Here is a 27,902-nt window from a genome sequence, read left to right as displayed (position 1 = left end):
TGCCTGATATTTACTGAGGCTGAGATGCTGAGCTGTGAAGTCTGCGCCAGTACCGCTCCAGTCCTGCAGCCGCCGGCACCCCGACACTTCCAGGCTACCAGCCCCATTCCACTACAGCCATGGACATCGTCTCACAGGTTCTCAATTTTGGTGCAGGACCAGCCAAGCTGCCGCCACCTGTAAGTACCCCTCTAGTCTTTATGGCACTCTTTGGGGGTGTCAGAATGGCGCCTAGAAGAAGGGGTGCACCGTACTCTGCTGCAGAGCATCTCCTGGTAAACCCCTGCAGACTCCATCACCATAGATTCTCATGTACCCTGTGCCCGTCCATGGCATCTGCAGGGAGGTGAGTGCAGCGCAGAGAATGGACATAGGAATGGGGTTATGTCAGAATGTAATGGGATTGTCAGGGGAAATCTTAGCACCCAGGAGTCATCACAGGCTGCATTACCATGAGTATTAATCCTATAGGGCTGCATCACCATGAGTATTAATCCTATAGGGCTGCATCACCCTGAGTATTAATCCTATAGGGCTGCATCACCCTGAGTATTAATCCTATAGGGCTGCATCACCCTGAGTATTAATCCTATAGGGCTGCATCACCCTGAGTATTAATCCTATAGGGCTGCATCACCCTGAGTATTAATCCTATAGGGCTGCATCACCCTGAGTATTAATCCTATAGGGCTGCATCACCCTGAGTATTAATCCTATAGGGCTGCATCACCCTGAGTATTAGGGCTCGTTCACACGACCGTTGCCCCTCCGTGCCCGTGCTGTGGACTGATAACTGCGGTCCACAATGCACGGGCACCGACTTTGGGCCAGCCGCATGCTGATCGCTGACCCATTCACTTGAATGGGTCCGCGATCCGTCCGTTCCACAATAAGATAGGGCAAGTTCTATCTTTTTGCGGTGCGGAGGGATGGAACCCGAGGAAGCACTCCATAGTGCTTCCATGGGGTTCCGTTCCGCACCCCATCTCCGGATTTGCGGACCCATTCAAGTGAATGGGTCCGCATCCCTGATGCAGAATGTACACGGCCAGTGCCCCGTGTATTGCGGACCTGCCGTATGTGGGCCGCGATACGGCAACGGAGGGGCAAGGGTCATGTGAACGAGAATCCGATAGGGCCGCCTCACCAAGAGTATTAATCCGATAGGGCTGCACTACCTTGAGCATTACTCCTGTTGGGCTGCAATAACATGAGTATTAATCCTGCATTATGGGTGACCGTGCACCAGCAATGCCATTTCATTAGGAAGAGAAGGATATTGCAGAAAAGGAGTTACTTCTCACCGTGATCATATTGAGTACATGGCATGAGTGCAGCGCAGTGACTTGTCAGGACTAGGTGGCACTGATAATCCAGGAAAGCCTGTTCTAATGTTGGCGGTGCCAGGCTTGACAATGGTGGCTTCTTCCACTGGCACAGATGAGTGCAGGGAGATATTGCATCAGCTGTCACCTTCTGACCAATCAGAGGAGGAGCACGGCGGGGGCGGGGCTTTCTCCACCATATATCTCCCGGGCTCCCAATGCTTGTGCTCAGTCAGCGTTCAGTCCCCGGATACATGGAGGCCCCTTCATGTGAGAACATGTTCCTTTTGTGTGTGGTGCTTGTGCTGAGGTGATGTCCCTGTGCAAAAAGCAATGCTCATGGCTGCCACAGTGCTTTCTGCTCCATTTACAGTGAGTAGTCTGCGCCCAGCATGGCTTGGTGTGTATTCTAGCCTGCACGTTTACATACTCGCTGAACATCACAGTTTAAGGGATTTTATTTATTTTTTCTCTTACTGCAGGTTTTGCTTGAAGCTCAGAAAGAACTGGTTGACTATAAAGGACTTGGCATAAGTGTCCTTGGTAAGTACTCGGAGAAGTAAATAGAGTAAGGACTCTTTTACACGTCTCTGACCTTTGTGACAAGATGGTCAGTAGTTCATCCATGAAGAGTCTGTTTGAGCCGCGTGTCCGTTTTTTACCCTCTGTGTCAAATTAATTTCCAGAGCATCTCCTAGCGATGGCATTCATGTTGTGTCTGTGGTTTTCATGGACCCATAGACTATAATGTGCGTGAGGGATCCATAATCACAGACAAATTAGAGCATGGTGTCGTGGCAAACCACTGACATCAATGGGGACGTGTTCTGTCCGTGATTGACAAGTTCGTAAGAGGCCTTACTTAGGAAAATCTTTACTTTACTATATTTTTATGATATGTTTTTGTTTTTTACATGGATTTACTACTGGTTGTCCTTGGAAACAGGCATCGGTTTAGCTTCTATCCACCGGCGGACAGTGTGGCTGCAAGTGTCTCTTAGCTCCCATTATGGACTGCTTTATAGTAAAGGGAAACCAGGAGAGTTCTGAATTTGGATATTCAGCCAAGGCATTTTATACATAGCTGTAAATATGGGCAGCATGATGGCTCAGTGCTTAGAACTGGTGCCTTACAGCTGGGTCCTGAGTTTGAATCCGACCAAGGATAACATCTGCACGGAGTTTGTATGGAAAAAAAAATCTAAATCAGCGTAATATGGAAGACTCATTTTCTATTTATTTTTTTGTTGCGGCATTCACCATACAGGATAAATAGGCAAATGATTTACTATAAATTATTATTTTTTTTTTTCTACACATATCTACTTATGTGGCTTTAACAAGCTATTTTTGCATGCCCCATAAACTGCCATGAATTACCATTGCAGCCTATAGGAGTTGTGCCGTGTTCCTACGGAGTCCTGCCCTCTTCAGACCTCCTTAGGAACTACTGCTGTAGTAGGCTCGGATTGCTCAGAGTCCGAGGCTACGACAAGGAACAAACCGCTGCCCTGATTGACGTGTGGGGAAAAGCTGCCTCAGAAGCAGTGGTCATAAATGACCATGGCCTCTGAGGGGTTGAAGGTCTGCAATTGCCTTTACTGCCAATTGAAGTTATTAGGCTTGAAACAGCTAAAACCTGTCAGCTATAGTGCTCCGCTCTGCATCTTTAAGATCCAACATCCACTGTACAGATACGGCAGATGTTGGGGATGGGTTAAACGGGATGTCCAGGATTTTACAAGTGATGGCCTGTCCTTAGGAACCACACGTGGACCAAACTCCAATAGAGATGCCTGTAAATGCCAGAATTATAGCATATATGGAGCTTGCTGCCTTTTGTAAAGAAACAAACAAACAAAAGTTAAGCACAAAAAAGGCCTGAAAAAAAGCTTTGTCTGTAGTGCCTTTAATACACTAAACTTGTAGCTGCATAAACCATCCTTTAATAAACAGCTACAATTTGCACAACTGCTCCACATAAAAAAAAAAAAAAAAAAATCGGTGCAAACAATGAAAGGGATAGGACAGTGATGGCGAACCTTTTAGAGACCGAGTGCCCAAACTGCAACCCAAAACCGAATTATTTATCACAAAGTGCCGACACAGCAATTTACCCTGAATATTACAGTCCAGTATAGTAGATCTTGCATGTACTTTATTATTTAGCTATAATAGCCTGCCCACATTCAGTGAACTGCCTGTGCTGTTCATAGTGCGTCCTGCGCTGAATGAATTGCAGGAAAAGTCTAAGGCATATTGGTACACCAAAGACTTTATCCAGGGTGCGGGTGCCCACAGAGAGGGCTCTGAGTGCCGCCTCTGGCACCCGTGCCATAGGTTCGCCATCACTGGGATAGGACATGCTGCAGACAGATTTGCAACAAATCCTATACCTGGTGTAACCTTAGACCGGCTGTCTAGACCTGCACCAGACTTCTCACCGGGGCTCGGGCTGGATGATAAATCGGTGCAGGGGTAGACGTTTCTCTCTGACTCTATACCAGCTATTGGCTGGTTTAGGCTACTTTCACACGAGCGTTCGGGTGTCCGCTCGTGAGCTCCGTTTGAAGGGGCTCACGAGCGGCCCCGAACGCATCCGTCTGGCCCTAATGCATTCTCAGTGGAGGCGGATCCACTGAGAATGCATCCGCCTGCCAGCGTTCAGCCTCCGCTCCGCTCAGTGAGCGGACACCTGAACGCTGCTTGCAGCGTTCGGGTGTCCGCCTGGCCGTGCGGAGGCGAGCGGATCCGTCCAGACTTATAATGGAAGTCAATGGGGACGGATCCGCTTGAAGATGACACTATATGGCTCAATCTTCAAGCGGATCCGTTCCCCATTGACTTTCAATGTAAAGTCTGAACGGATCCGCTCAGGCTACTTTCTGACTTAGAAAATTTTCTAAGTAATAATGCAGATGGATCCGTTCTGAACGGATGCAAACGTCTGCATTATCGGAGCGGATCCGTCTGATGAAACATCAGACGGATCCGCTCCGAACGCTAGTGTGAAAGTAGCCTTAGTTTGCAACAGATTTGTACACCAGAATTGTGGCACAACTTTGTCTCAAAATGTTGCATTGTAGGTCATGGAGCTTTCCCACTAAGGCTACTTTCACACTAGCGTCGGGGCTCCGCTTGTGAGCTCCGTTTGAAGGCTCTCACAAGCGGCCCCGAACGCATCCGTCCAGCTACCAATGCATTCTGAGTGGATGCGGATCCGCTCAGAATGCCTCAGTCTGGCTCCGTTTGGCCTCCGCTCCGCTCAGCCGGCGGTCACCCGTACGCAGCTTGCAGCGTTTGGGTGTCCGCCTGGCCGTGCGGAGCCAAACGGATCCGTCCAGACTTACAATGTAAGTCAATGGGGACGGATCCGTTTGAAGTTGACACAATATGGTGCAATTTCAAACTGATCCGTCCCCCATTGACTTTCAATGTAAAGTCTGGACGGATCCGTGTGCATAATATAATGCAGACGGATCCGTTCTGAACTGATACCATCGTTTGCATTATAGGAGCGGATCCATCTGTGCAGACACCAGACGGATCCGCTCCGAACGCAAGTGTGAAAGTAGCCTAATTCAGGCCTCCTTGGTGACCTAGGCACAGAGGATTTCTCAAAAACTAGATGTTCCAAAATGTGCCATCACTTGAGTTAAAGGGTTTCTATCACTTCGTTTCACCTATTTAGCTTTCAGACACTAGCGATCCGCTAGTGTCTGCTTTATCTAACCATCCTAATATAAGAGCTTATTGTCCTGCCGTTTAGCTAAAAAAAAACTTATATAGATATGCAAATGAGCCTCTAGGTGCTATGGGGGCGTGATTAGCACCTAGATGCTCCGTCTACCTTCACAAACTGCCGCCGCCCAGCGCGTCCCTCCAGCCCGCCCATCTCCTCCGGAATGCGATGCTCCTCGTATTCGGCGCATGCGCAGTGAATGTCTGATCGCTTCCCTGCTCAGACATCTCCACTGCGCCTGCGCCGATGACGTCATAGTGCTCCGAGGAACAGGCGCAGTGGAGATGTCTGAGCAGGGAAGCGATCAGACATTCACTGCGCATGCGCAGAACAGAGACGCGCACGGAGAGGATCGCTTCAGCTGGAGATGGGCGGGCTGGAGGGACGCGCTGGGCGGCGGCAGTTTGTTAAGGTAGACGGAGCCTCTAGGTGCTAATCACGCCCCCATAGCACCTAGAGGCTCATTTGCATATCTATATAAGTTATTTTTTTAGCTAAACGGCAGGACAATAAGCTCTTATATTAGGATGGTTAGATAAAGCAGACACTAGCGGATCGCTAGTGTCTGAAAGCTAAATAGGTGAAACAAAGTGATAGAAACCCTTTAATGTGGACAACCCTGTCCTAATAAATACATGATTTGTAACATGAATTGTTTTCAAAATAACTTGCTTCCTTGTATTTCTTTTCTACAGAAATGAGCCACAGATCATCCGATTTTACAAAGATTTTAAATGGTACAGAAATTACCATGAGAGAATTACTGTAAGTCCTTGGAACCTTTCTGATTAATCTGTACCAAGTAATGTTTACCTGCCCATTAGCATTTAGAGGAGCAGTTAAATGGGGTTATCACATAATTAAAAATGGAAATCAGACAGCCTATAATACATGACATAAAGCTAGAACCAGCCCACGTGAAACCAGATGTCTGCCCATTCATTGCACCAATTGCTCTGCTAGGTTTATTTCAGACTGACAGCTTGGGGGGCATGTCCTTTCCCTCGGGGGTCACCAGAGAGACCGGCGCTTTTTGCTATAGTGTGCAAGCACGTCCACCACTGATGGATTGCAGGGGGGTCGTAACCAGTGTTTAAAGGGGTTGTCCGAGTTGTGAAAAAAAAAATATATAGCACAGAAAATCGGATGGGCAGCAATATATAACTAAGCTAAGCAAGTTTTATGCAAAAAAAAAAAAATATATATATATATATATATATTTCCTAATTTCCCTGGTTCTTTTCTGGCCCTTTATTTACTTGCAATAAAAACAACCTCTGCCCCTCCCCCTGCTCTGCTAAGGGAGTGGATACAAGTACTGCCCTGAGTGACATGCCTGCCTGCTGGGAGACTCTGCAGCATGTTGTATGTGTAGGACTACAAGTCCCAGCTGTATAATGACACTGCTAATACACACAGGATCTTCCCCCTACCTTCTTGTGCAATGCTCTCTCTAGTATGTCAACTCCAGTGCCTAGCATTGTCTCCTCACTGCCTGCAGAGCTGTGCAGCTGAAGGGGTTAAGAATCCTAGCAGAGAGCAGACGGCAGTGAAGGGGAGCGTGGCCAGCACAGTGACGGAACGACCTTTATCAGAGCAGGGAGAGAAGCTGACATCACAGGTCATGTGACCCTCAGTGAAATCTGAGAAACCAGCCACTGGGGATAAAGTGAGTTAATTGGAAAGCTTTTATATTTGCCCAGTTAGGAACATAGAAAGAACAAAAAAATAACTCGGATAACCCCTTTAATGTGATGGCAAAATGAATCCAGCCAGCAAAGGAAGCAATATGGATACTAACAATACATTAGTAAGTGCCTTGTATTATCTTCCTCTACCCAGCTGAAGTGAGACAACCCTTCTAAGCCAGGAGCAGGACTCCTGGGGAGAGATGCTCCAACAATCCTGACTTCTTACCGCTGTCTGAATGTATCGGCCAAAGTTATTTTTCTTCATTATGCAGAATAAGCTAAAAGATAAAAGGTCATGAATCTTGATAAGTGGTTCCCATTAATTGCAAATAGTGTGGGGAAAAGCTGTCAACTAGGGTGCATTCACACAACCGTAAGTGTCTTGTGGTCCGCAAAATGCAGATCCGCAAAACACTGATAGCGGCTGTGTGCGTTCCGCATTTTGCGGACCCACACATGACCAGCGCTATATAAAGAATGCCTATTCTTGGTTGCGGGCAAGAAAGCATGTGCTCTATTTTTTGCAGGGCCGTGGAACAGAACAACAGATGCGAACAGCACAAGGTGTGCTGTCTGCATCTTCGACCCCATTGAAATTAATGGGTCCGCACCTGTTCCGCAAAATTGTGGAATGGATACGGATCCATTTATACGGTCGTGTGAATGCGCCCTTATTTGATTAAGATCCAAACTCTCTACTAGGTGGTAGTGAGTCCTGTGGGTGTTTCCCCCCCCCACTGTGATTGGTTGCTTAAAGGGAACGTGTCGCCTTGAGAATGCGGTGTATACTGAAGGCAGAAGGTTATAGAGCAGGAGACGCTGAGCAGATTGATATATAGTTCTACGGGAAAAGATGCAGTATAACTAGTAAAGCGCAGATGTGAAAGCAGCCTTACATTTTTCATTCTTCTGCTCCGTTATAGGAGCACGAAAATAACGTAAGTGCCGGATTCCACACTTCTGCCTTTGCTTCAAAAACCTTCTCCTTAGGCCCCACGCACACGGCCGTTGTTTTGGTCCGCATCCGAGCCGCAGTTTTTGCGGCTTGGATGCGGACCCATTCACTGCAATGGGGCCGTAAAAATGCGGACAGCACTCCATGTGCTGTCCGCATCCATTGCTCCGTTCTGTGGCCCCGCCCAAAAAATTATAACCTGTCCTATTCTTGTCTGTTTTGCAGACAAGAACAGGCAGTTATATTAAAGGGGTTATCCCATCATAATGATCACTGTTAAATCAGTTAATGATTTGACTGATCATTTTTGTAAATATACTTGATTAACAAATTCCCACCGTTTAGGAGAAAATTCATCCCCACTTACCTTATTGTTGTGACTCGGTCTCCCCTGGTTACGGCCACCGCTCTTCTCCAGAATCCCGATGGTCGCGCTTGCTCAGAAGACTTCTTCTTTTCTCCCGGCCGGGCCGCTCGCTGTCCTGAACGCGCATGCGCGACGGTGATATCTTCCCGGCCAGAATAGTACAGAGCTGCAAACGCGCACGCCGGCTCTGTACTATACTGGTCGCATGCGCGGCAGCGTGCGCGTTCAGTCCAGCGCGCGGCCCGGCCAGGAGAAGACTTCAATCAAGATGAAGCCCGCCCCCAGCCAGAATCCAGGAAGTGAACGGCGCGGTGGCAGCAGGTAAGTATAAAAAGGGGAAGTGGGATAACCCCTTTAATGGCTGTCCGTGCCGTTCTGCAAATTGTGGAACGCACAATGACGCTATCCGTGTTTTGCGGATCCGCAATTTGCGGACCTCAAAACACACAACGGTCGTGTGCATGAGGCCTTAATGGAAACCTAACGAATCCCATTATAGTCAGTCGGGTCCGTAGTCTCTGTTTGCTTCAGTTAAGTGCTTAATCCGGAACTCCCATTATTTTCGTTCTTCTGCTCATATAACAGAATTTATAATTTAAATTTCTGATCATTCTGGTCTTTGAAGTCAAGGAGGCGGTCCTATCAGTGATTGTGCACAGATAGCTGTCAATCATAGAGAGAAGGCTGTCAGTCACTTATAGGACCTCCTCCATGACATCAAAGCCCAGAATGAGATTTAAATGAATAAAAATACATGTTTTACTGAATCTTTTCTCATAAACTTGCATATCAGTCTGCTCAGCTCCTGCCTGCAGCTCATACACCATGTTCAATGTGACAGGTTCCCTTTAAGGGCTCGTTCACACGAACATTTCTGCGTTCCGTATATGGGACGTTTTCTGCGTTCCGTATACGGAACCATTCATTTCAATGGTTCCGCAAAAAAAAGGATTTTTTTTTTTTTTTTTTCGTTCCGTTGAAAGATGGAACATGTCCTATTATTGCCTGCAAATCACGTTCTGTTGCTCCATTCAAGTCAATGGGTCTGCAAAAAAAAAAAAAATGTTCGGATACGGAATGTACTCCGTATGTCTTCCGTATCCGTTCCGTTTTTGCGGAACCATCTATTGAAAATTTTATGCCCAGCCCAATTTTTTTTATATGTAATTACTGTATATGCCATACGGAAAAACGGAACCGGAAACACTACTGAAAAAAAAAAAATGAAAAAACAGATCCGGGAAAAACTGCCCGAAAAACACTGAAAAAGACATAGGGTCGTGTGAACGAGCCCTAACTTGTATACACCCTCTAACCAGCTTACAATTACTGTGCTGCTGAAGGAAATAAGTTAATTAAAAGTTTAAGCTTTTTTTTTTTTTTTTTTTTTTTTTTAACAGAAATATTCCAGACAATTATAAGGTGCTTTTCCTTCAAGGAGGTGGAAGTGGACAGTTTAGTGGCGTGGCTCTTAATCTTATTGGTCTGAAAGAAGCCAGGTGTGCAGACTACATAGTTACAGGTGCCTGGTCAGCAAAAGCTGCTAAGGAAGCCGAGAAATATGGAAAAGTCAACGTTGTCCACCCAAAGCTTGCAAGTTACACAGGTACAACCTCAGCTCCCAATGCTATCCTTCTGTTCTGTTTTTCAGTGACTTAAAAGGGAACATCATTTTTTTTTTTAATTTTATTTTGCCTTCGGCTTGCATTGATCACATATTAAACTTCTTCTTTGTGTACGTCCGTTAGACAAAAGCCTCTACTGGTTGTTAGGAATACACTGCCTAACAGCACACAGGGGCACATTTGTCAGAACTGGTCTTGGTGCCCATAGCAACCAATGAGAGCTCAGCATTCATATCTTGAATGAAATGAAGGCTCCACAATGATTGGTTGCTGTGGACAACAAAGCCAGTATTAGACAGTTTTGATAAATGAGTGCCAGTCTCTTCAATCGGGTGGTCGAAGGTCACATGTTAAGCAGTCATCCTTCTGACAATTAGGTCATGACCGTAATAACCTGAAGAACTCATTTAACTCGTTATTCAGTGAGAAACCTTATTGGTATAAAAAGCAATGCCGAAAAATAATTTGTATGTACCTCCAAACAGTGCTGAATGCCATTTCTTCTGTATGAAACAATTGGGGAGGGTTATGTAATTGTCTAAAACAAAAATGGCCTCTGTTGCCCATAGCAGCCAGTCACAGCACGGCTTTCATTTCTTATTCTGCTGTTCATAATGAAAGCTGTGCTGTGATTGGTTGCTGTGGGCAATACATTTTATTTTTTTATACATTTTCATAAATCTGCCGTGTCATTGACAAAAGTTGTGACTGCTTAAATTCAGAGATGCAGAAACGAAAAACATTAAGCCAGTTGTTAAAAAGGTTTTCAGAGACTTGAATACTGATTATCTATCCTCCTATTTAGATCATCAGTATCTGATGGGTGGGGGTCCGACACCCGGAACCCCCACTGATCAGTTGTTTGGCACCGACGTTGCTGTGAGCGCTGCGGCCTTCTCATTGCTCGCCAAGGACAGCGCCATACTTTATATAGTGGCTATACTTGGTATCGCAGCTCAGTCCCTATTCACTTCTGTGGGGCTGAGCTACGCCTCGGCCACATGACCGATTTAATGTGTTGTCACTTGGCCTAGGGAAATCAGCGAGAAGGCCACGGGGCTACTGCGAGTACCACTGCCTTCTCGAACAGCTGATCCGCAGGGGTCCTGGTTGTCAGACCCCCACCGAGATGCTTATTACCTATCCAGTATATAAGTCTCGGAAAACCTCTTTTAGGCTCAAACAGGCCTGGGGTTACAGGGGTTTTTCAATTTGAGACAAATGGGGGCATATCACTTAGATATGCCTCCATTGTCTGATAGGTGCGGGTGCCAGTGTATCTCGTAAACCCAGTGAAGGAGGCAGGGCTCCAGACTAAAAAAAATATCAAGTAGCCATTGGCTCCTAACCTGAAAAATTTAGGAGCCAAATTTAAAATGCATATAATTCCGGTATAATAAAAAAAAACATGCCTTACCTAGAGTTGTCACGATACCAAAATTTTTACTCCATTTCGATACCATAAAGTATTGCGATACTCTATACCACGAGAAAAAATAAAACCCCCAAAAAAAGCTGCGTGCATTCCACATTTTATGGAACGTCTGGACCATAATAGAACAGTCCGATCCTAATTTTTGTCGGGACAAGGTAACTAAAAAATGGCAAATTGCAAGTTTTAAAAAAAAATTTAAATTCTGTTTCGGCGTTCACCACATAGGAGATATTTTTGAATATTTTAATGGTTTGCACTTTTTGGGTGTGTCGATATGTAATATTTTTTTATTTATATATTTTATATGTAAAATTGGGAAAGGGGGTGATTTAAACTTAATATTTTGGGTTGTGTGTTTATTTATTTTTTTACTTAATAACTATTTCCCTTAGGGGCTAGAACCTGGGGTCTTTTCATCCCTTGTCCTATTCACCCTAATAGAGCTCTCAGGGTGAATAGGACTTTACACTCTCCCTGCTGCTCTGTGCACACAGCAGAAGGAAGCCGACTATGGCAGCCAGGGCTTCAGTAGCGTCCTGGCTGCCATGGTAACCGATCGGAGCCCCTGGATTACACTGCTGGGGCTCTGATCAGAAGCTGCCACTGCACCACCAATGAGGGGGGGACCCTGTGGCCACTGCCACCAATGATTATAATAGTTATACTACTAGGGGAGGGGGGGGTTTGGGGCGCACTGCACCACCAATGATTATACGGTACTTTATAATACTGGGGTTTATAAACAATAAATATAGTTTATGCTTAAATACAACGCAGGCTGCGGGTGCAGGCCATATACCATACCCGACACCCAGCCTCTATGACTGCGCGCTGCGATTCGCCTCTATTAACCTGTAAGGTGCCGCGTGCTATGTCAGTTTAATGTGAAAGCGGCAGAGGAGGTCTTGGCGCAAATGGCGATAAGACTACAAAGTCTTGTTGCCACTTTGCAATTCTAAGTCACATTGGCGACCATTGCGTGGCTGCCCTCCATTCATTTATATGGGGTCACTGAAAATAGACTAGCACTGGCTCGGCTATTTCCACCAGCCCTATAGAAGTGAATGGAAGCGGTGGCCACACAAGCGCGGTGCACAACAAGACTCATTCATTTCAATGGGGGTTGTGTACATGTGCAACGCTGGCCCCATAGAAGTGAATGGAGCTGCGTGAAAATAGTGTCGTATCCGCACTTGCTTGCGGATGCGATTTTTCACGCAGCTCCATTCACTTCTACATGTTTTTCACGGATGGTTGCTAGGAGATGTTGTTTGTAAACATTCAGTTTTTTTTATCACGTGCGTGCAAAACGCATTAAATCACATTGCACTTGCGCGATAAAAACTGAACGCGATCGTAAATAAAATTGATTGAACTTGCTTGCGAAATCGTGCAGTTTTCACTGAACGCATCCGGATCTAATCCGGATACTCGCCTGCAAGGGGCCTTACTGTCAGACGTAGGACTGAGGAGAAAGAGGATGAGGACATATCTCATGAGGCACAGAGGAGATTTCTTTTGTCTTTCTTAGTTTTAATTGTAATATGAACAAGGGAAAGGAGCAGAATAATGGAGGAATTACTACATGTTTGCTGTTCATTTTATGAGGTAGGAGTTTTCATTTAAAAAAAAATATATATAATTTTTTGTTTCCAAATACCTTATGAACTGCACATCCAAATCACACAGTTTAAAAAAAATTCCCATGTTTTTATGTAAATGGCAGTAGAAATCATTATTACCGGTAAAAATCGAGAGATATTTTCATTTTTTCTTTTTTTTTTTTCTTTTCAGGAATCCCAGATTCAAGCAGCTGGAATCTTAACCCAGAAGCGTCCTATGTTTACTACTGTGCCAATGAAACCGTACACGGTGTGGAGTTTCAGGAAATTCCTGATGTGAAGGGAGCACTACTAGTTTGTGATATGTCTTCAAACTTCCTGTCCAGACCAATTGATATTTCCAAGGTACGGTATCTGTTTTGCAACCACAGGTGCATCTCAATATATTAGAATATTGTCAAAGTTTGTTTATTTCAGTAACTCAATTCAAAAAGTGAAACTCATATTCTATAGATTCATTACAAACAGGGTGCTCTATTTCAAGTGGTTATTTCATTTAATGTTGATTAATGGTTTACAACTAATGATTCTGATTAGACTTTTTGGAATAAAACTCCTAAGATTGACGCACCGGTAGTCTGAATATCAAAGAAAACCTCCCTTCTGTTTGAGGATATAGGCTACGTGACCCCATGGACAAAAAATGCGAAAGTTTGCTTAAAAAACCATGGGAGACCAATACTGCAATGTTTAGACCCAATATTTCTTCCACCTGCACCACTAGGTCCTTATTGTTATGGCTAAGTCAATTAGAACAGTGTTTCCCAACCAGTGTGCCTCCAGCTGTTGGCTAACCTGGCAGCTGGAACTCCTAGAGAGGAGATCTTGGCATCTCTACCGACGTTGAAACAAGCAACAAACTTTTTAGCCGATGCTTCAGCTGATTAGGTGAGATTGTCAGCCAGATTAGCCGCCATCTCCAATGCAACAAGATATGGCATCTAAAAATCGCCTATGTGCTATCTATCCTCTGTGAAGGAGACATCCTCTTTGGGTCAGTCCTTGATAATATCCTAGTGAAGGCCTCTGATAGGAAGAAAGGATTCCCTACAGAGAGTAGATTTTTTTTTTTTTTTTTTTTTTTTTTTCCATCAGTGGCGGTTCTTTCGGAACCAGAGAAACAGACAGAAGACGGACCAGAAGAAAAATAATTACTCCGGGAAATGGAAGCACTCAAGAGGGAGAGGAAAAAGGATTCCGCTTTAATCCGGCAAAATCCACTCAATGACGCCAGATGCCCGGTTGGAGCAAGATTTACAAAAAAAATTTCCCACAGTGGGAGAAAATAACCTCCCCTTGGACTCTAAATTCCATCCAAAGAGGGTTCAGCCTAGAGTTCGATAGCTACGTAATCAACAAACCACTGCCTCAGAAGGAGAAACAACTATGCCTAGAGTCAGAAATATCCATTCTTCTCCAGAAGCAAGTATTGATTCCAGATCACCCAACAAAAAACGAGGATTCTATTCTCCATTATTTCTGATCAAGAAACCAGAGGGTTCATTCAGACTCTAATCTAAGGAAATTGAACAAATATTTAACTTAAAAAAATTTCAAAATGGAGGCCATCAAGTCGACCATGAACCTCCTTCCCCAGAGTTGCTATTTGGTAACTCTGGGTTTACAAGATGCCTATTCACTGCTCACATGTCAATCCTCAGAAAACACCAGAAATACCAGAGAATTGCTGTTTACATAGGAACCCACCTTTGTCATTTTCAGTTCCAGGCCCTTCCCTTTGGGCTATCCTCTGCTCTGAGAATCTTCTCAAAGGTAATATCCGAGGTGACAAGTTACCTCCATCTACAGGGGATTCTCATAATACCCTATCTAGACGACTTCCTAATTGCAGCCAAAACAGAAGACGATCTGCTATTTCATCTAGACCAAGTAAAGGAAATGTTTCTTTCTTTAGGATGGATTATAAATCGCAAAAAAAATCAGCTTTCATCCCAAGTCAACAAAAAGTCTTCTTAGTTGTTCTCCAGGATCCATGCTTTCTGATGTCCTCCCTCCCAGAAGAAAAACAGTTGACCATATATCAAAAGATCTTTCAATTTTGCAAATTAAAAACTTCCACTATCAGAAGCATCATGACTGTTTTAGGTCACCTAACATCCTCTATACACGCAGTCAGATGGGCTTAGAGCCATAAAAGGGTTCTACAGTCCTTCTAGATTCCTGGAACGGTACTTGAGCCTCCTTAGAAAAAAGGGTAGGCCTTCCATCAAGTGTATTAAAGTCTCTAGCCTGGTGGAAAATAAGAAATTTGCAGACAGAAGTTTACTGGCGTCGGGAAGATATGCTAGTAGTCACTACAGACGCCAGCAACAGAGGCTGGGGTGGTCATGCGGCAGACCTGATGGTTCAAGGAGTTTGGACCTCCATGGCAATTGCCTCGTCAAACCAAAAGGAACTTACGGCAGTTTTCAAGGTTCTTCTGGCACTACATTCAAAGATACCTCTACGCCAGGTAAAAATCCTATCCGACAACACAACCACAGTTGCATACATAAACAGACATGCGGGCACTCTGCACAGAGTTCTGGCCACAATCACAAAGAGGATTTTTCTATTGGCAGAAAAACATCTGACTTCCTTATCAGCGGTCCATTTAAAAGGAAACAAAAATCTTGTGGCCGATTTCTTTAGCAGGCAGACAATAAAGGAAGGAGATTGGGCCTTGAGTCTCGATGTATTCCAACAGATCACAGCAAAATGGGACGTTCCAATGCTGGACTCGTTTGCAAACCGGGGCAACAGGAAGGTACAGAAATGTTGTTCTGTCCCCACAGGACCAGCCAGAGATTCTAGATGCCCTATCTCTCCCATGGCCAAAGGGGCTGCTATATGCGTCGTAGTCGTCCCCTCCCCTTTCAGCTTAATTCCAAGAACCCTAATGAAAGTGGTGGAACAACCCCTTTTTAAAATTATTATTATTATTATTATTATTTTCCCACGCACATGAGAAACACATGAATACTGATGACAGAAAAAAAACACAAGAACTGAACACATTCACATATAACTGTAAAACAAACAGGGATAATCATCAGTTTTTCCACTATCTGGGCTTGGACGAGTTCCATATCGCTCTTCGGAAAGAGGCCTTACTGGTACCAAATGAATTGCTAAGTAAGGCTACTTTCACACTCTCGTTTGTTGCGGATCTGTCATGGATCTTTAACATGGACAAAACGTATCCGTCTTGAACACCTTTGAAAGCCAATGAAGGACGGATCCGTTTTCTATTGTGTCAGTGAAAATGGATCCGTCCCCATTGACTTACATTATCTGTCAGGACGGATCCGTTTCCTATATCGAAAAACAAACTTATTAGTATAGTTCTGTTTGTTTGAAACTGAATCTCTTGCCACTCTGGTATTTGCATTGAAGGGAAACAATTATTATTATTATTTTTTCTTTTTTGCTTTCTAGTTTGGACTTATTTTTGCCGGAGCTCAAAAGAATGTTGGCTGTGCCGGGGTGACAGTGGTAATAGTGAGAGAAGATTTATTGGGTTTTTCATTGAAAGAATGCCCTACCATCCTAGATTACAAAATCCAGGCAGGAAATGCTTCTCTGTATAACACCCCTCCATGTTTCAGGTATGTAAATTCTAATTGACTGATACTTAGGCGCGAGCTGCACGGTGACAGTGGTTACATACTAATTCCAGTAGAGAATCTACACTACTTTTTGTGCTATACAAAAAAGAAAAACGCAACATACCAGTCTTGTTACATGTGGCCTCGTGGCTGCATTTCTATTTTTTGTTAGGCCCTGGCCACTTATGCATTCTATTCCTTTTGGGCTATTCCTTGTTGTGTAGAAAAACAAAATCAACTGACTCTCATTGTGCCTACATTTGAATGTAGGCACATTTGAAAATAGAGAGGATTTCCTAATTTCCTCTGAGTTTTAGGACATATTTCGAAGGGTGGCTCCATGCCAGGCAGACTCAGACGTTTACATGATGTACCCCTATTAATATCTGGCCATCCATTGCTAGACACAATTATACACTGACCGTTCCAAACAGAGATATATAATAGGTCTGTTTGAAAGCACCTGTTGATGGTTTCCCGGTGGCAACACAACATGCTTTTCTACACGTCAGTCAATAGAACACTAAGGGAGGACAGCCCTAATAGTCACATTAACTATCAGCTATATTTCAACCAGTTGGAAATTTTTATAGCTTTAACTACTATCAAAATGTGTGCAAAAAAACCCAACATGAGTAACGTATTAACCATTTTATAGCCATAATACAGTTCATTTGGGTTACTAAAATGTAGTTGACAAGCTTGCAGGTCCTGCAGTTTATGCTAAAAGTGCTCTAACTGACAAAATGGTTGTGGGATTCCTGAGGTCAAGTCTAGTTTTGAGGTTTAGACTAGTTTCACTATTTTGTGTAAAATTTCTGCTGTTCCCTGCTCCTTTTGTATCCTTTCATTTATGCATCTTATTGCAGTTTTAACATGAGGTGGTCTTCTGTTTCAGCATCTACATAATGGGATTGGTGCTGGAATGGATTAAGAATAACGGAGGCGCAGCGTGTATGGAGAAGCTGAGCATCATCAAATCCGAAATGATTTACAATGTTATAGATCAATCCAATGGATTGTTTGTGTAAGTTGTAAGTCTTGTTTTTCGAAGGATGTTTTATAGAATACATGCTGGTGAAACTTCATTCTACAGAACCTAAAATGTTTCTCCTCTTCATTTATTGTGCCGTCAAAAGGGTTGTCCAGCCAATGACTTTTTAAAAAAAAAAATGCTCAGAACAGTGTAAAATAATAAGTAACTACCAATCCTCCACTTCTCCAGTTTTGATGCTGCCTAGTCTTTTGACACAGGAAATGACCTCTCAGCTCATCATTGGCCACAGACACGACTTGACTCGGTGATTATCTGAGTGGTTGTTTCTTATGTGTCAAGAGGGAACAGGAAGTAGAGACTCGTCAAGTTGCCGAGGTATTGCTTGCTTTATTATTTACTGCTTTACACCTTTCTCAGCTTTTTTTTTTTTTTTTTTTTTTTTTTTTTTACATTTTAAAAAAAAGTAATTTCCTTGGTGTGTGGGGGGGAATAAAAATAAACTAACTGTAATAGGGTCACTGACGAGAAGTCCAAAGAAGTATCTGCTTTCATGCTCACTACGTTATTTTACTTAATTTATCTGTTCTAAAAACAACTGGAAATAACCTAAGAATCATATTTACCATAGTCTACAAGTAAAATTAAAATGACATAGCATGTATCGCTTCAATTTATAATTTGGCACTTCTCCAAAAAATGATATCTTGTGGATTCCACACAGTGCCTGTATGAACCATTCTGTGCATTGCTAAATACATGTAGTTGAAATTTTATAAAGTACAAAATGCAGTCTAAAATGAGATCTGGCAAAACCCACCTGCCAAACAGAGTTCCTATAAGGAAATCTGTCGGCTCCAAATCCCCCAAACTAAAGTAAGCAGTGTATAGCGTAAGTGGTGCACAGTCCGATTATGTCATTTTTATCTTCATACTCACTTGCATTTCGACACTGAGCTCCCACAAAAACAGCAGTAAAATGCATTGGGAGAACTCCTCCTTGAATCCCCTCCACAGGAGTCTTCTCAGTGCATTTTGCTGCTGGTTTGGGGGAGCACAGTGTTGGGGTCCATTCACACGTCTGCAAGATAGGTGCGGACCCATTTATTTTCAATGGGGCAGGAATGTGCTGTCTGCATTCGCGGATCCGCAAAAAATAGAACATGTCCTATTCTTGTCCGCAATTGCGGACAAGAAAAGGCATTTTATACAGTCCTGATCAAAAGTTTGACCACTTGAAAAATGGCAAAAAAACATATTTAGCATGGCTGGATCTTAACAAGGTTCCAAGTAGAGCTTCAACATGCAACAAGAAGAAATGGGAGTGAGACAAAACATTTTTTGAGCATTCAATTTAATGAAAACTGATCAGTTTTGGACCGCTTGTGAGGGTCCTGAATGGATCACACAAATGGAAAGCCAAAACGTGAGTGTAAAAGTAGCCTTGGCTAACAAATGAAACCCATTTTCTTACAGGTGTCCTGTAGAGAAAGAAGGCAGGAGCAGAATGAATATCCCTTTCCGTATCGGAAGTATTAAGGGTGACAGTGCCTTAGAGAGAGAATTTCTTGACAAAGCTGCAGCACTTGGAATGATGTCTCTGAAAGGACACAGGTAAACGTTACGACTGACAGTGTCTGTCTAATGGAAGATTATTTTGTCACTTCTTATTAATATCTGCTGGGATATCTTCAGCGGACAGCAGTACCATATGATTTGGTGGTTTACAGATCTGTGAATGGAGGTATATACATTAGATCATTTAGAGCAGGGCTGGTGCTTTAACCATTTCTCTATGTTCTCAGTGGTCTGTATATAGGAACAACAGGGAAAATCGTGTGCTTCTGCTAACCCGAGCTCCAGTAGTATAAAATGAATACATGTCTCCCGGTGGCTGGGGGCAGCCACCGGGAGACATATTTTCTACTCTTCTCCAGCATTAAAGGGGTTATCTCAACTCATCAAGTTATATTTATGTGCATGACATTGATATAATTAACTTACTAATGTAGATGAATTAGCAGAAATGGCTAGAAAAAGAGCCGGCCTTTCTGGTGGCCGGGAATTGATGGAGTGAGCGCGCACAGGGCCGCGCACATGCGCAGCAGCTCCTGTTCCCGTCCACCTCACTGTCATTCTCCTGTAAGATCCAAATCGCGCCAACCACTTACCATAGGTTGTCACTATTTTTACAGGGTCTGCTCCACTGAGACTGCTAGTGTTTCAGATAGTCTAGCAGCCTCACGAGTGTGCACGTGTAGTCAAGAGGCGGGATTATATTATCTCAGCGCCTCATGCCTGCTCCATCAGTCACAGCAGAGGTACCGCCCCCCCCCCCCCCCCCACTACAGCTCAGGTAGTGCCCCAGGAGCCGTGCACGGAGGACTGAAATAAGGAGGGGAGACTAGGGTTGGGCGATATCAAAAATATTCACCGGGAGATGTTCTACTGTATGGGGGCAGACACCGGGAGACCTTCTACTGTATGGGGGCAGACACCGGGAGACCTTCTACTGTATGGGGGCAGACACCGGGAGACCTTCTACTGTATGGGGGCAGACACCGGGAGACCTTCTACTGTATGGGGGCAGACACCGGGAGACCTTCTACTGTATGGGGGCAGACACCGGGAGACCTTCTACTGTATGGGGGCAGACACCGGGAGACCACCTACTGTATGGGGGCAGACACCGGGAGACCACCTACTGTATGGGGGCAGACACCGGGAGACCACCTACTGTATGGGGGCAGACACCGGGAGACCACCTACTGTATGGGGGCAGACACCGGGAGACCACCTACTGTATGGGGGCAGACACCGGGAGACCACCTACTGTATGGGGCAGACACCGGGAGACCACCTACTGTATGGGGGCAGACACCGGGAGACCTTCTACTGTATGGGGGCAGACACCGGGAGACCTTCTACTGTATGGGGGCAGACACCGGGAGACCACCTACTGTATGGGGGCAGACACCGGGAGACCACCTACTGTATGGGGGCAGACACCGGGAGACCACCTACTGTATGGGGGCAGACACCGGGAGACCTTCTACTGTATGGGGGCAGACACCGGGAGACCTTCTACTGTATGGGGGCAGACACCGGGAGACCTTCTACTGTATGGGGGCAGACACCGGGAGACATTAATTGTCACACTGTATGGCAGTGTTCGCCGGGGCAGCAGCCACAAGGTGTCTTATGGCCACCTGTGTGACCTGCCTGCCACCACCATACAGTAATTCCTTCTTGTTGGTCATTTTATTTTATACCACTGGGGCTCATTCCCTGCCTGCCAATGTGCAGTGCGGAGAATGCAGCTAGTTGCATTGCTGGCAGGCATGAAGGACTGACAACTGAGTAGGCCAAGGTCGGACAGAAGACCTATAATTGGGGCGGAGACATTACACCTTTAATAGCTGCCCTTCCTACGGCAGCTGTGATAAAGTTCAACTTCTGACTGACTTTCCTGCCACTTGCTTGCTGCTACTGCGCTGCTCAGCCTGGGCGGAGACTGCACCATGGGAGCAAGCGAGGAGGAGCCTAGTCGGCCGCTGCGGGATGCAATTGGTGTGTAATGGTGCAGGGGCGGGCGGCCGAGGATGCAGATTTTGAAGCGGTCAGCGCACATGACCGCTTCGTGTGACATCACAAAATACTGCAGTAATTAGGAAACAGCGATATCGCTATATCGCAGTTTTTTTAATACCGCCGTATATCGTGAACACCGGTATATCGCCCAACCCTAGGTGAGACAACCCTTTTAAAGGGAGTCTTCAGAAGACAGGTAAACGCAACTCACCTCGTACAGATAATAGAGGATATAGATGTGTTATGTCGAGTGCACTGACTAGGCTTCAAGTACCCAAGGGGCCAAATATCTCAGCCAGTATGTAGAAATAGTCCGCTCTCAATACATAAACCAACACTTAGGGAATTGTGTATAAAAGAATGAACTAATTTCCCCACACAATTAAAATTTCCTAAGACCCCATTTCAACTGGTGTTTTAAGTAATTTTGTTTGTGGAGATTTAATAAATTCTCTATACTCTTCCCTAAGTGTCATTTAAGAGTCTGTAGATGACGTAAGCCTCCACCCTGTTCTCTGATACCTCTTCTGGCTGGAGGCTTTTGTCATATGTGCATGTGCAGCATACTTTTTTTGGCCCTGTCGAGAATCAGGGCTATACTGTGCACGTGCCTATTGTGCAGGAACACAAGGCCAGACCACAAAAAGTACTTTAACCCTTTCAAGGCCGGTTTTTGTTTTTGCGTTTTTCGTTTTTGTGCTCCCTGCCTTTCCAGAGCCATAACTTTTTTTATTTATCTGTTCATATAGCCATATGAGGGCTTGTTTTTTTGCGGGACAAGTTGTACTTTCCAACGCCACCATTTAATATTGCATATGATGTAGTGGGAAGTGGGGGAAAAAAAATCCAAATTGGGTGAAATTGCAAAAAAAATTAAATTCCACCTAGGGTTGTTGCGGGTATCTAAATATCGATACCCAATTGATATATTTTGTCCCGGTATCAGTTTGCTTTTGATATATATAAGGTTTATAAAATAGTATTATCCTAAATAGGAGCTGCCATCTAATTATCTCTAGATGAAGAGGTTTTTTTTCTAACCTTTAGAATGTAGCATTCCAAAAAGTGCAACCCTGCACTGGGCTCAAGGCCCAAGACACAGCAAGTGCAACTATTTGTTAGGTTCTTGCTAGAAAAAATGCTGCCTGGCACTACTGCAAACTTTCCCCTACACCCAGTATCAAATATGAAGCATATGGTTTTGGTGTATGCATAGTCTGAAATAATGATGATAAAAATGTAAAACTATAAAAATAATTGGGGTCATTTATCAAACTGGTGTAAAGTAGAACTGGCTTAGTTGCCCATGGCAACCAATCGGATTCAACCTTTCATTTTGGACCGCTCCTTCGGAAAATGAAAGGAGGAATCTGGTTCTTATGGGCAACTAAGCCAGTTCTACTTTACACCAGTTTGATAAATGACCCCAAAATTTCTTTATTAAAGAGGACCTTTCACCGATTCTTACCCTATGAACTAAGTATACATACATGTGGAGCTGCGCCCGGGGATCTCTCTGCACTTACTATTATCCCCGGGCGCCGCTCCGTTCTCCTGCTATGTCCCCCGGTATCTCCGTTCCCTAAGTTATGGTAGGCGGAGTCTGCCCTAGCGCTGGCCAATCGCATTGCAGAGCTCACAGCCTGGGAGAAAATAACCTCCCAGGCTGTGAGCTCTGCGCTGCGATTGGCCAGCGCTAGGGCAGACTCCGCCTACCATAACTTAGGGACTGGTATCTCCGCCTACTATAACTTAGTGAGCGGAGATACCGGAGGGCATAGCAGGAGAACGGAGCGGCGCCCGGGGATAATAGTAAGTGCAGTGAGATCCCCGGGCGCCGCTCTACATGTCTGTATAGTTAGTTCATAGGGTAAGAATTGGTGAAAGGTCCTCTTTAAAACACAGAAAACGGGTAATGCTAAAAACACTTAAAAGCTTAAATTACAGAATATCAGCTACATTATGAATAAATGCAAATAGGCTCCGTAGATGCAGTATCTGACAAGAATATCACATCAGGAAGCCCGTGTACAAATAATGATTGAATATACCACTGTGCATCTTGCCACCCAGTGTAGAATCCCCCTCCTTTCCCAGACAATCCCTTTAACAGAATTTTCACATTGGAGATCTTCTCTAGATCTACTCATAGAAACTATATTTGTTTTTTTCCAGACCATTTGCATTTCTATTTTATTTTGGGCCCTTTTTTTTTTTTTTTTTTTTTTTTTTTTTTAAAGTGAACCACATTAGAGAAGGGGATGTCAAAACGCCACAAAAAAACACCCAAGGTTTCAACATGCTGCGTAAAAAGAATAAAAATGCCTGAGACACAACACCGCCAAATTAACAAAATGCCAGTAACAAGTAAACACTTGTTTGGCCTGTGTTTTCATATTTTTCATAGACTTTCAGCTAACCTCCTGGAGCTGGCATGTTTACTGGAAACAATGCACTAAAAACTGCAGATGCGAAAAAAAAAAAAAAAATCCGCAAAAGTATGGAAAAATCCCATCCGTTTCTGGTGCAGATCTTTTGACCTGAAGCCAGCAGTAAGGACAGTTATAAGTCCTTTCTTTATATTCTTTATATATTTCATTCCCCAGCAACCCACTTGCTGGCTTTGGCTTAAAAAATTGCATCAAAACTGCCACCAAAAAGCCATGTGCTGTATAACTACATATGCAGAGCTCCTTCTCACAGGTTTGGTTTTGTGTTTTTTTTTTTTTTGCTCCCCCCCACAATGTCACCATCTCTGTAAGGGCCCTTGCACACGACCGTATGCCCTCTGAGACATACGATCCGTGAGCAGCATTGATCGAGCACACCGCATCCTAGATTACAATGATGGTGTGCACGTCAGGCTGCCTGTGGGTCTATTGTCCTGCACTCGTATGATCTTATGAGTGTGGGACAATAGTCCCGCGGGCGGGCCGACGTGCACAGCATCATTGTAATCTATGATGCTGTGTGCTCCCGTGCGCATGATCAATGCTTCTTCGGGACATATGGCCCGCTCACGGACTGTATGTCTCAGAGGGCATACGGTCGTGTGCAAAGGCCTCAAAACTGTATGGGGAGGAAAAGTCTTGATTTAAAAAAAGTCATGCAAAAACACCAGTAAAAAAAACAAAACAAAAAACATTGCACATGCATTTTTATTTTTTATTTTTTTTTAAGCTGAAAAAGCAAACAAGAGGTCTGTGGGAGAAAAACCCTAGGCAATGAGGGGAAAAAGACCCAGAACCTACTACAATTTAGAAAAACACCTCCTGTTTGTCCTGCTTTTTAGATTTCACATAGGCTTCCATGTAACACCAGAAAACTTTATATGTGAACTCTCGCTCGCTCATATTATACAGAAATTGTGACTTACATATTCTAAGCTTCTGTGTTGTTCTGTTCAGATCTGTAGGAGGAATCCGAGCTTCTCTCTACAATGCCGTCACTGTGGATGATGTTGAAAAACTAGCAGATTTCATGAGACACTTCAAGGAGACTCACCAGTGAGGAACAGAGCAGCAAAACGTCTTTACATCCTCATTACGTCTGTATAAAATATGGCACCCAACAAATAAGCTATTTTCATAGTGTATAGATGATTTGTAAACTACGGTAGTCACTTTCTTTTGTACGAAGAGGACAACCCAATAGTATCTGCCCTCTCTCCCTTCATTGCTCTCAGTGGTGATGAGGTTGTCACAGAATTCCACAACACTTTCTTCCGTTATTTGGGTCTCGTTGCTCTTACTTTATTTGATCTTGCCTGTAAAAAGAGGTCAGTGTATTGTCCTGAGACAATTTATGTGCCTGCATATTTTTATGCAAAGAGAATAAAATGTTTTGTGGTATGTACAGTTCTCTTTTTGGCCTACTGTGGACACAAACTCATCATGTAAAAAGCAAACATCATTATGAAAAATAAATCTGTCATACAGTGCAACATTACAGAGCACTAAGAGGTTGGTTCATGGATAAGTGGGGTAGTGGAGTGGTAGTGTGCATACATGACCACCACTCCATTCTTTCACGGTCTGACTCTGTACAGTACTCAGCCATTTCAAGCAGTCCCGTAGAAGTGAATTGAGTGGTGGTCACCATGTGCGCTACCGTATCAGTCACATGGGGGACTCTGAGACCCCCTCCTCTTGACATCTGTGGGGGTTTCAGCGATCAAGCATTTATCACATATTTTGTGAATAGTTGATGAATCTTCTTTGTGGACCCACCCCATAAAGTACCTATAGGCGGGAGAACTGTATTCTTGTATCCATCTGCTCTGGTTTATTCTCTGCCTAGAGGTGGCCACCTATTATTGTGTTCTCCTCTCTCTGGTATTGTAATGCATGTCAGCTAGGCCAGACCCATACATTATTGTGAGATAATTAGCACGTGCCATTATGGGAGTGGCTCCACAATCCCCAAACATAACCATTACCCATCTCTACCCTCAGCACTTCTTCTGATCACATATCATTATGGTCACTACCCAGCATGTCTTCTGCCCAGTGTGAGCTCAATGGATGCCAGCACTGGTCTTGGCATCTAGCCTTGTTCCAGTATCTGCTTATATCATCTGCCAAGTTCTGCTTTAGAAGAGATATGAGTGGAAAACAATCCATTAAAGAAATTGTCTTTTTACAAATGTAACAAAAAAAAACAAACTCTTTAATAAAAAGAAAAAAAGCTCCAGTTGCTAAATAAAAAAAAAAGGAAAAATGACTCCTGGGAGCTGCCATATGTAAAAAGCATTTGTGTAATGTGTTACAGCATGACACACACACAGATGCCATACGGTGCAGACCGTCTATAGAGCTCAATGGACGGCTGCTGACCCAATAGGTTTAGATTATAAAACTTTTCATGTGAGCTGCACATGCTCTTGGGCATGCACAGTTTACAGCATATTGAAGTCCTGGAAGCTGAGGGGACTTCATTTTCCTGTAGCATGGCGTCCTTCCTCTTGCCCTAAGCTACTTATACAGCTCCCATCTCCTACACATCCACTAAGCTATTCCCGGCACTCCGCTATCCAGCAGTGAGCAGAAGACGAGTGTGGGCGATGCTTGTACATTCTAGTCACAACTCGGGATGAACATCAAGCAGAAGTGGCAGGACCTTCCATGATCATTTCTCCAGCTAAGCAGAGCACAGGTAGAGTACTAAACCTTTATGAATAGGGTGTCATCTAAGTGGTGTATGTGTATCTATGTGGGGTGTGTGTCAGGGGCGGACACAGCCAGCAGAGGGCCCCTGTGCAAAGAATATGCCTGGGCCCTCCCACCCCATGCAAAATTCTCAACCTAACCTATTTCATCCTAACATTTCATACAGCAATACAAAGCATACAGGGTAAGGCTACTTTCACACCTGTGGCAGTACGATCCGGCCACCTAATCCGGCTGAAAATGCAAGGAATCGGCTAGGACAGAAACCACATCATGCAGCGGTTTGTGTCCCTCTGATGTGCATTTTTGCCAGATTGTGGCCAGATCTCTGCCATACCCCATTTTAGTTAATGAGGCTGGCGGGCATTCTGTTCTGTCTGCATCCAGCAATGCCGGATCCAGTGAATTCTGGCAAGCTGTTCTCTGCTGGAACAGCCTGTCAGAATCAATAACGCAGATGTGAAGGTAGCCTAATACAGCGCCACATACCGTGCTGTGCTAATCTGATACTGTGCCAAGGTGTCCCCACAGTAATGGTGCTCCCCAAAATCCTAACTATAGTAATAATTCTGTGCCAGAGTGCACTTAGTAATAGTGCCCCCAACAGTAATTGTGTACCAGACGTAATAATGCTTCCATAGTCCCCCTGTTGTAATAAAGCCTACCATAATGCCCCTGGTAGTAATACTTTTCTTTTATAATGTGTACATTTAGAAAAACTCCCCCTTATAATGTGCACCAGTACAAAAAAAATACCCCATTGTGTGCCCCCAGTAGAGCCAATGTACCCAGAGTGCCCTCATGTGGTCCAAAGACCCGTACTGTGTGCCACTACAAAAAACACATTTTAGTGCCCCAGTTCAGCTTAGGTGCCCATAGTGCCCCTATAATTTGTGCCCCCCCCCATAATGCGTGCCAGTATATAGGGCCCCGAGTAGATGCCCTCCATAGTGTCCCCCCACTTCTCCATAGTGCCCCCCCATAATGGGTGCCAGTATATAGGATCCCCAGTAGATGCCCCCATAGTGCACCTTTCCCTCCATTTCTCCATAGTATCCTCCATAATGTGTGCCAGTATTTAGGGCCCCCAGTAGATGCCCCATACTACAGTCGTGAGGAGGGCTCTGGCGGCCCCCTGGGCATTAGCCCACCAGGAAATTTCCCTGTAAGGTCTAGTCATTCTGCTCCTGTTGATATACTCATGAGGCTATCTATATGGGATTTCTAAGGTTAAATTCGGTATGCTTTTCACTTCTCCCCTTGTTCCTTTATGAAGTAACTAAAATCTAATCTGGTTTATCCCTGTTCAAACATTGCGCGTGCTGTGGATGCCATGGCTGTTGGGTCTCTGCCGTTTAAAACAGTAGAGGCCTGCGGCTAATGACCGTGACCAGCAATAATGCTGATTGCGGGCATTACAGCCTTTAGATGTCGTGATCATGGCATCTAAAGGCCCCTTTCACACGGGCGTTGCGGGAAAATGTGCGGGTGCGTTGCGGGAACACCCGCGATTTTTCCGCGCGAGTGCAAAACATTGTAATGCGTTTTGCACTCGCGTGAGAAAAATCGCGCATGTTTGGTACCCAAACCCAAACTTCTTCACAGAAGTTCGGGCTTGGGATCAATGTTCTGTAGATTGTATTATTTTCCCTTATAACATGGTTATAAGGGAAAATAATAGCATTCTGAATACAGAATGCAAAGTAAAACAGCGCTGGAGGGGTTAAAAAAAATAAAAAAATAATTAAACTCCCCTTAGTCCACTTGATCGCGTGACGT

General features: G+C 44.4%; 1 protein-coding gene across 1 annotated transcript; it reads left to right on the top strand.

Moving 5' to 3' along the window:
• Nucleotides 1-24,806, top strand: PSAT1 (phosphoserine aminotransferase 1). The gene is made up of 9 exons (XM_040417050.1): nt 1-179; nt 1,808-1,868; nt 5,763-5,832; nt 9,481-9,686; nt 12,935-13,107; nt 16,201-16,370; nt 17,269-17,397; nt 18,841-18,978; nt 24,363-24,806. The coding sequence occupies exons 1-9, from the start codon at nt 120-122 to the stop codon at nt 24,463-24,465; spliced, it is 1,110 nt and encodes a 369-aa protein (XP_040272984.1). The 5' UTR covers nt 1-119; the 3' UTR covers nt 24,466-24,806.
• Nucleotides 24,807-27,902: the final 3,096 nt, after the last annotated feature.

This window comes from Bufo bufo, chromosome 2 (assembly GCF_905171765.1).
Source record: "Bufo bufo chromosome 2, aBufBuf1.1, whole genome shotgun sequence".
NCBI classification, from domain to species: domain Eukaryota; kingdom Metazoa; phylum Chordata; class Amphibia; order Anura; family Bufonidae; genus Bufo; species Bufo bufo.
This window is presented reverse-complemented; position numbering and strand designations above follow the sequence as displayed.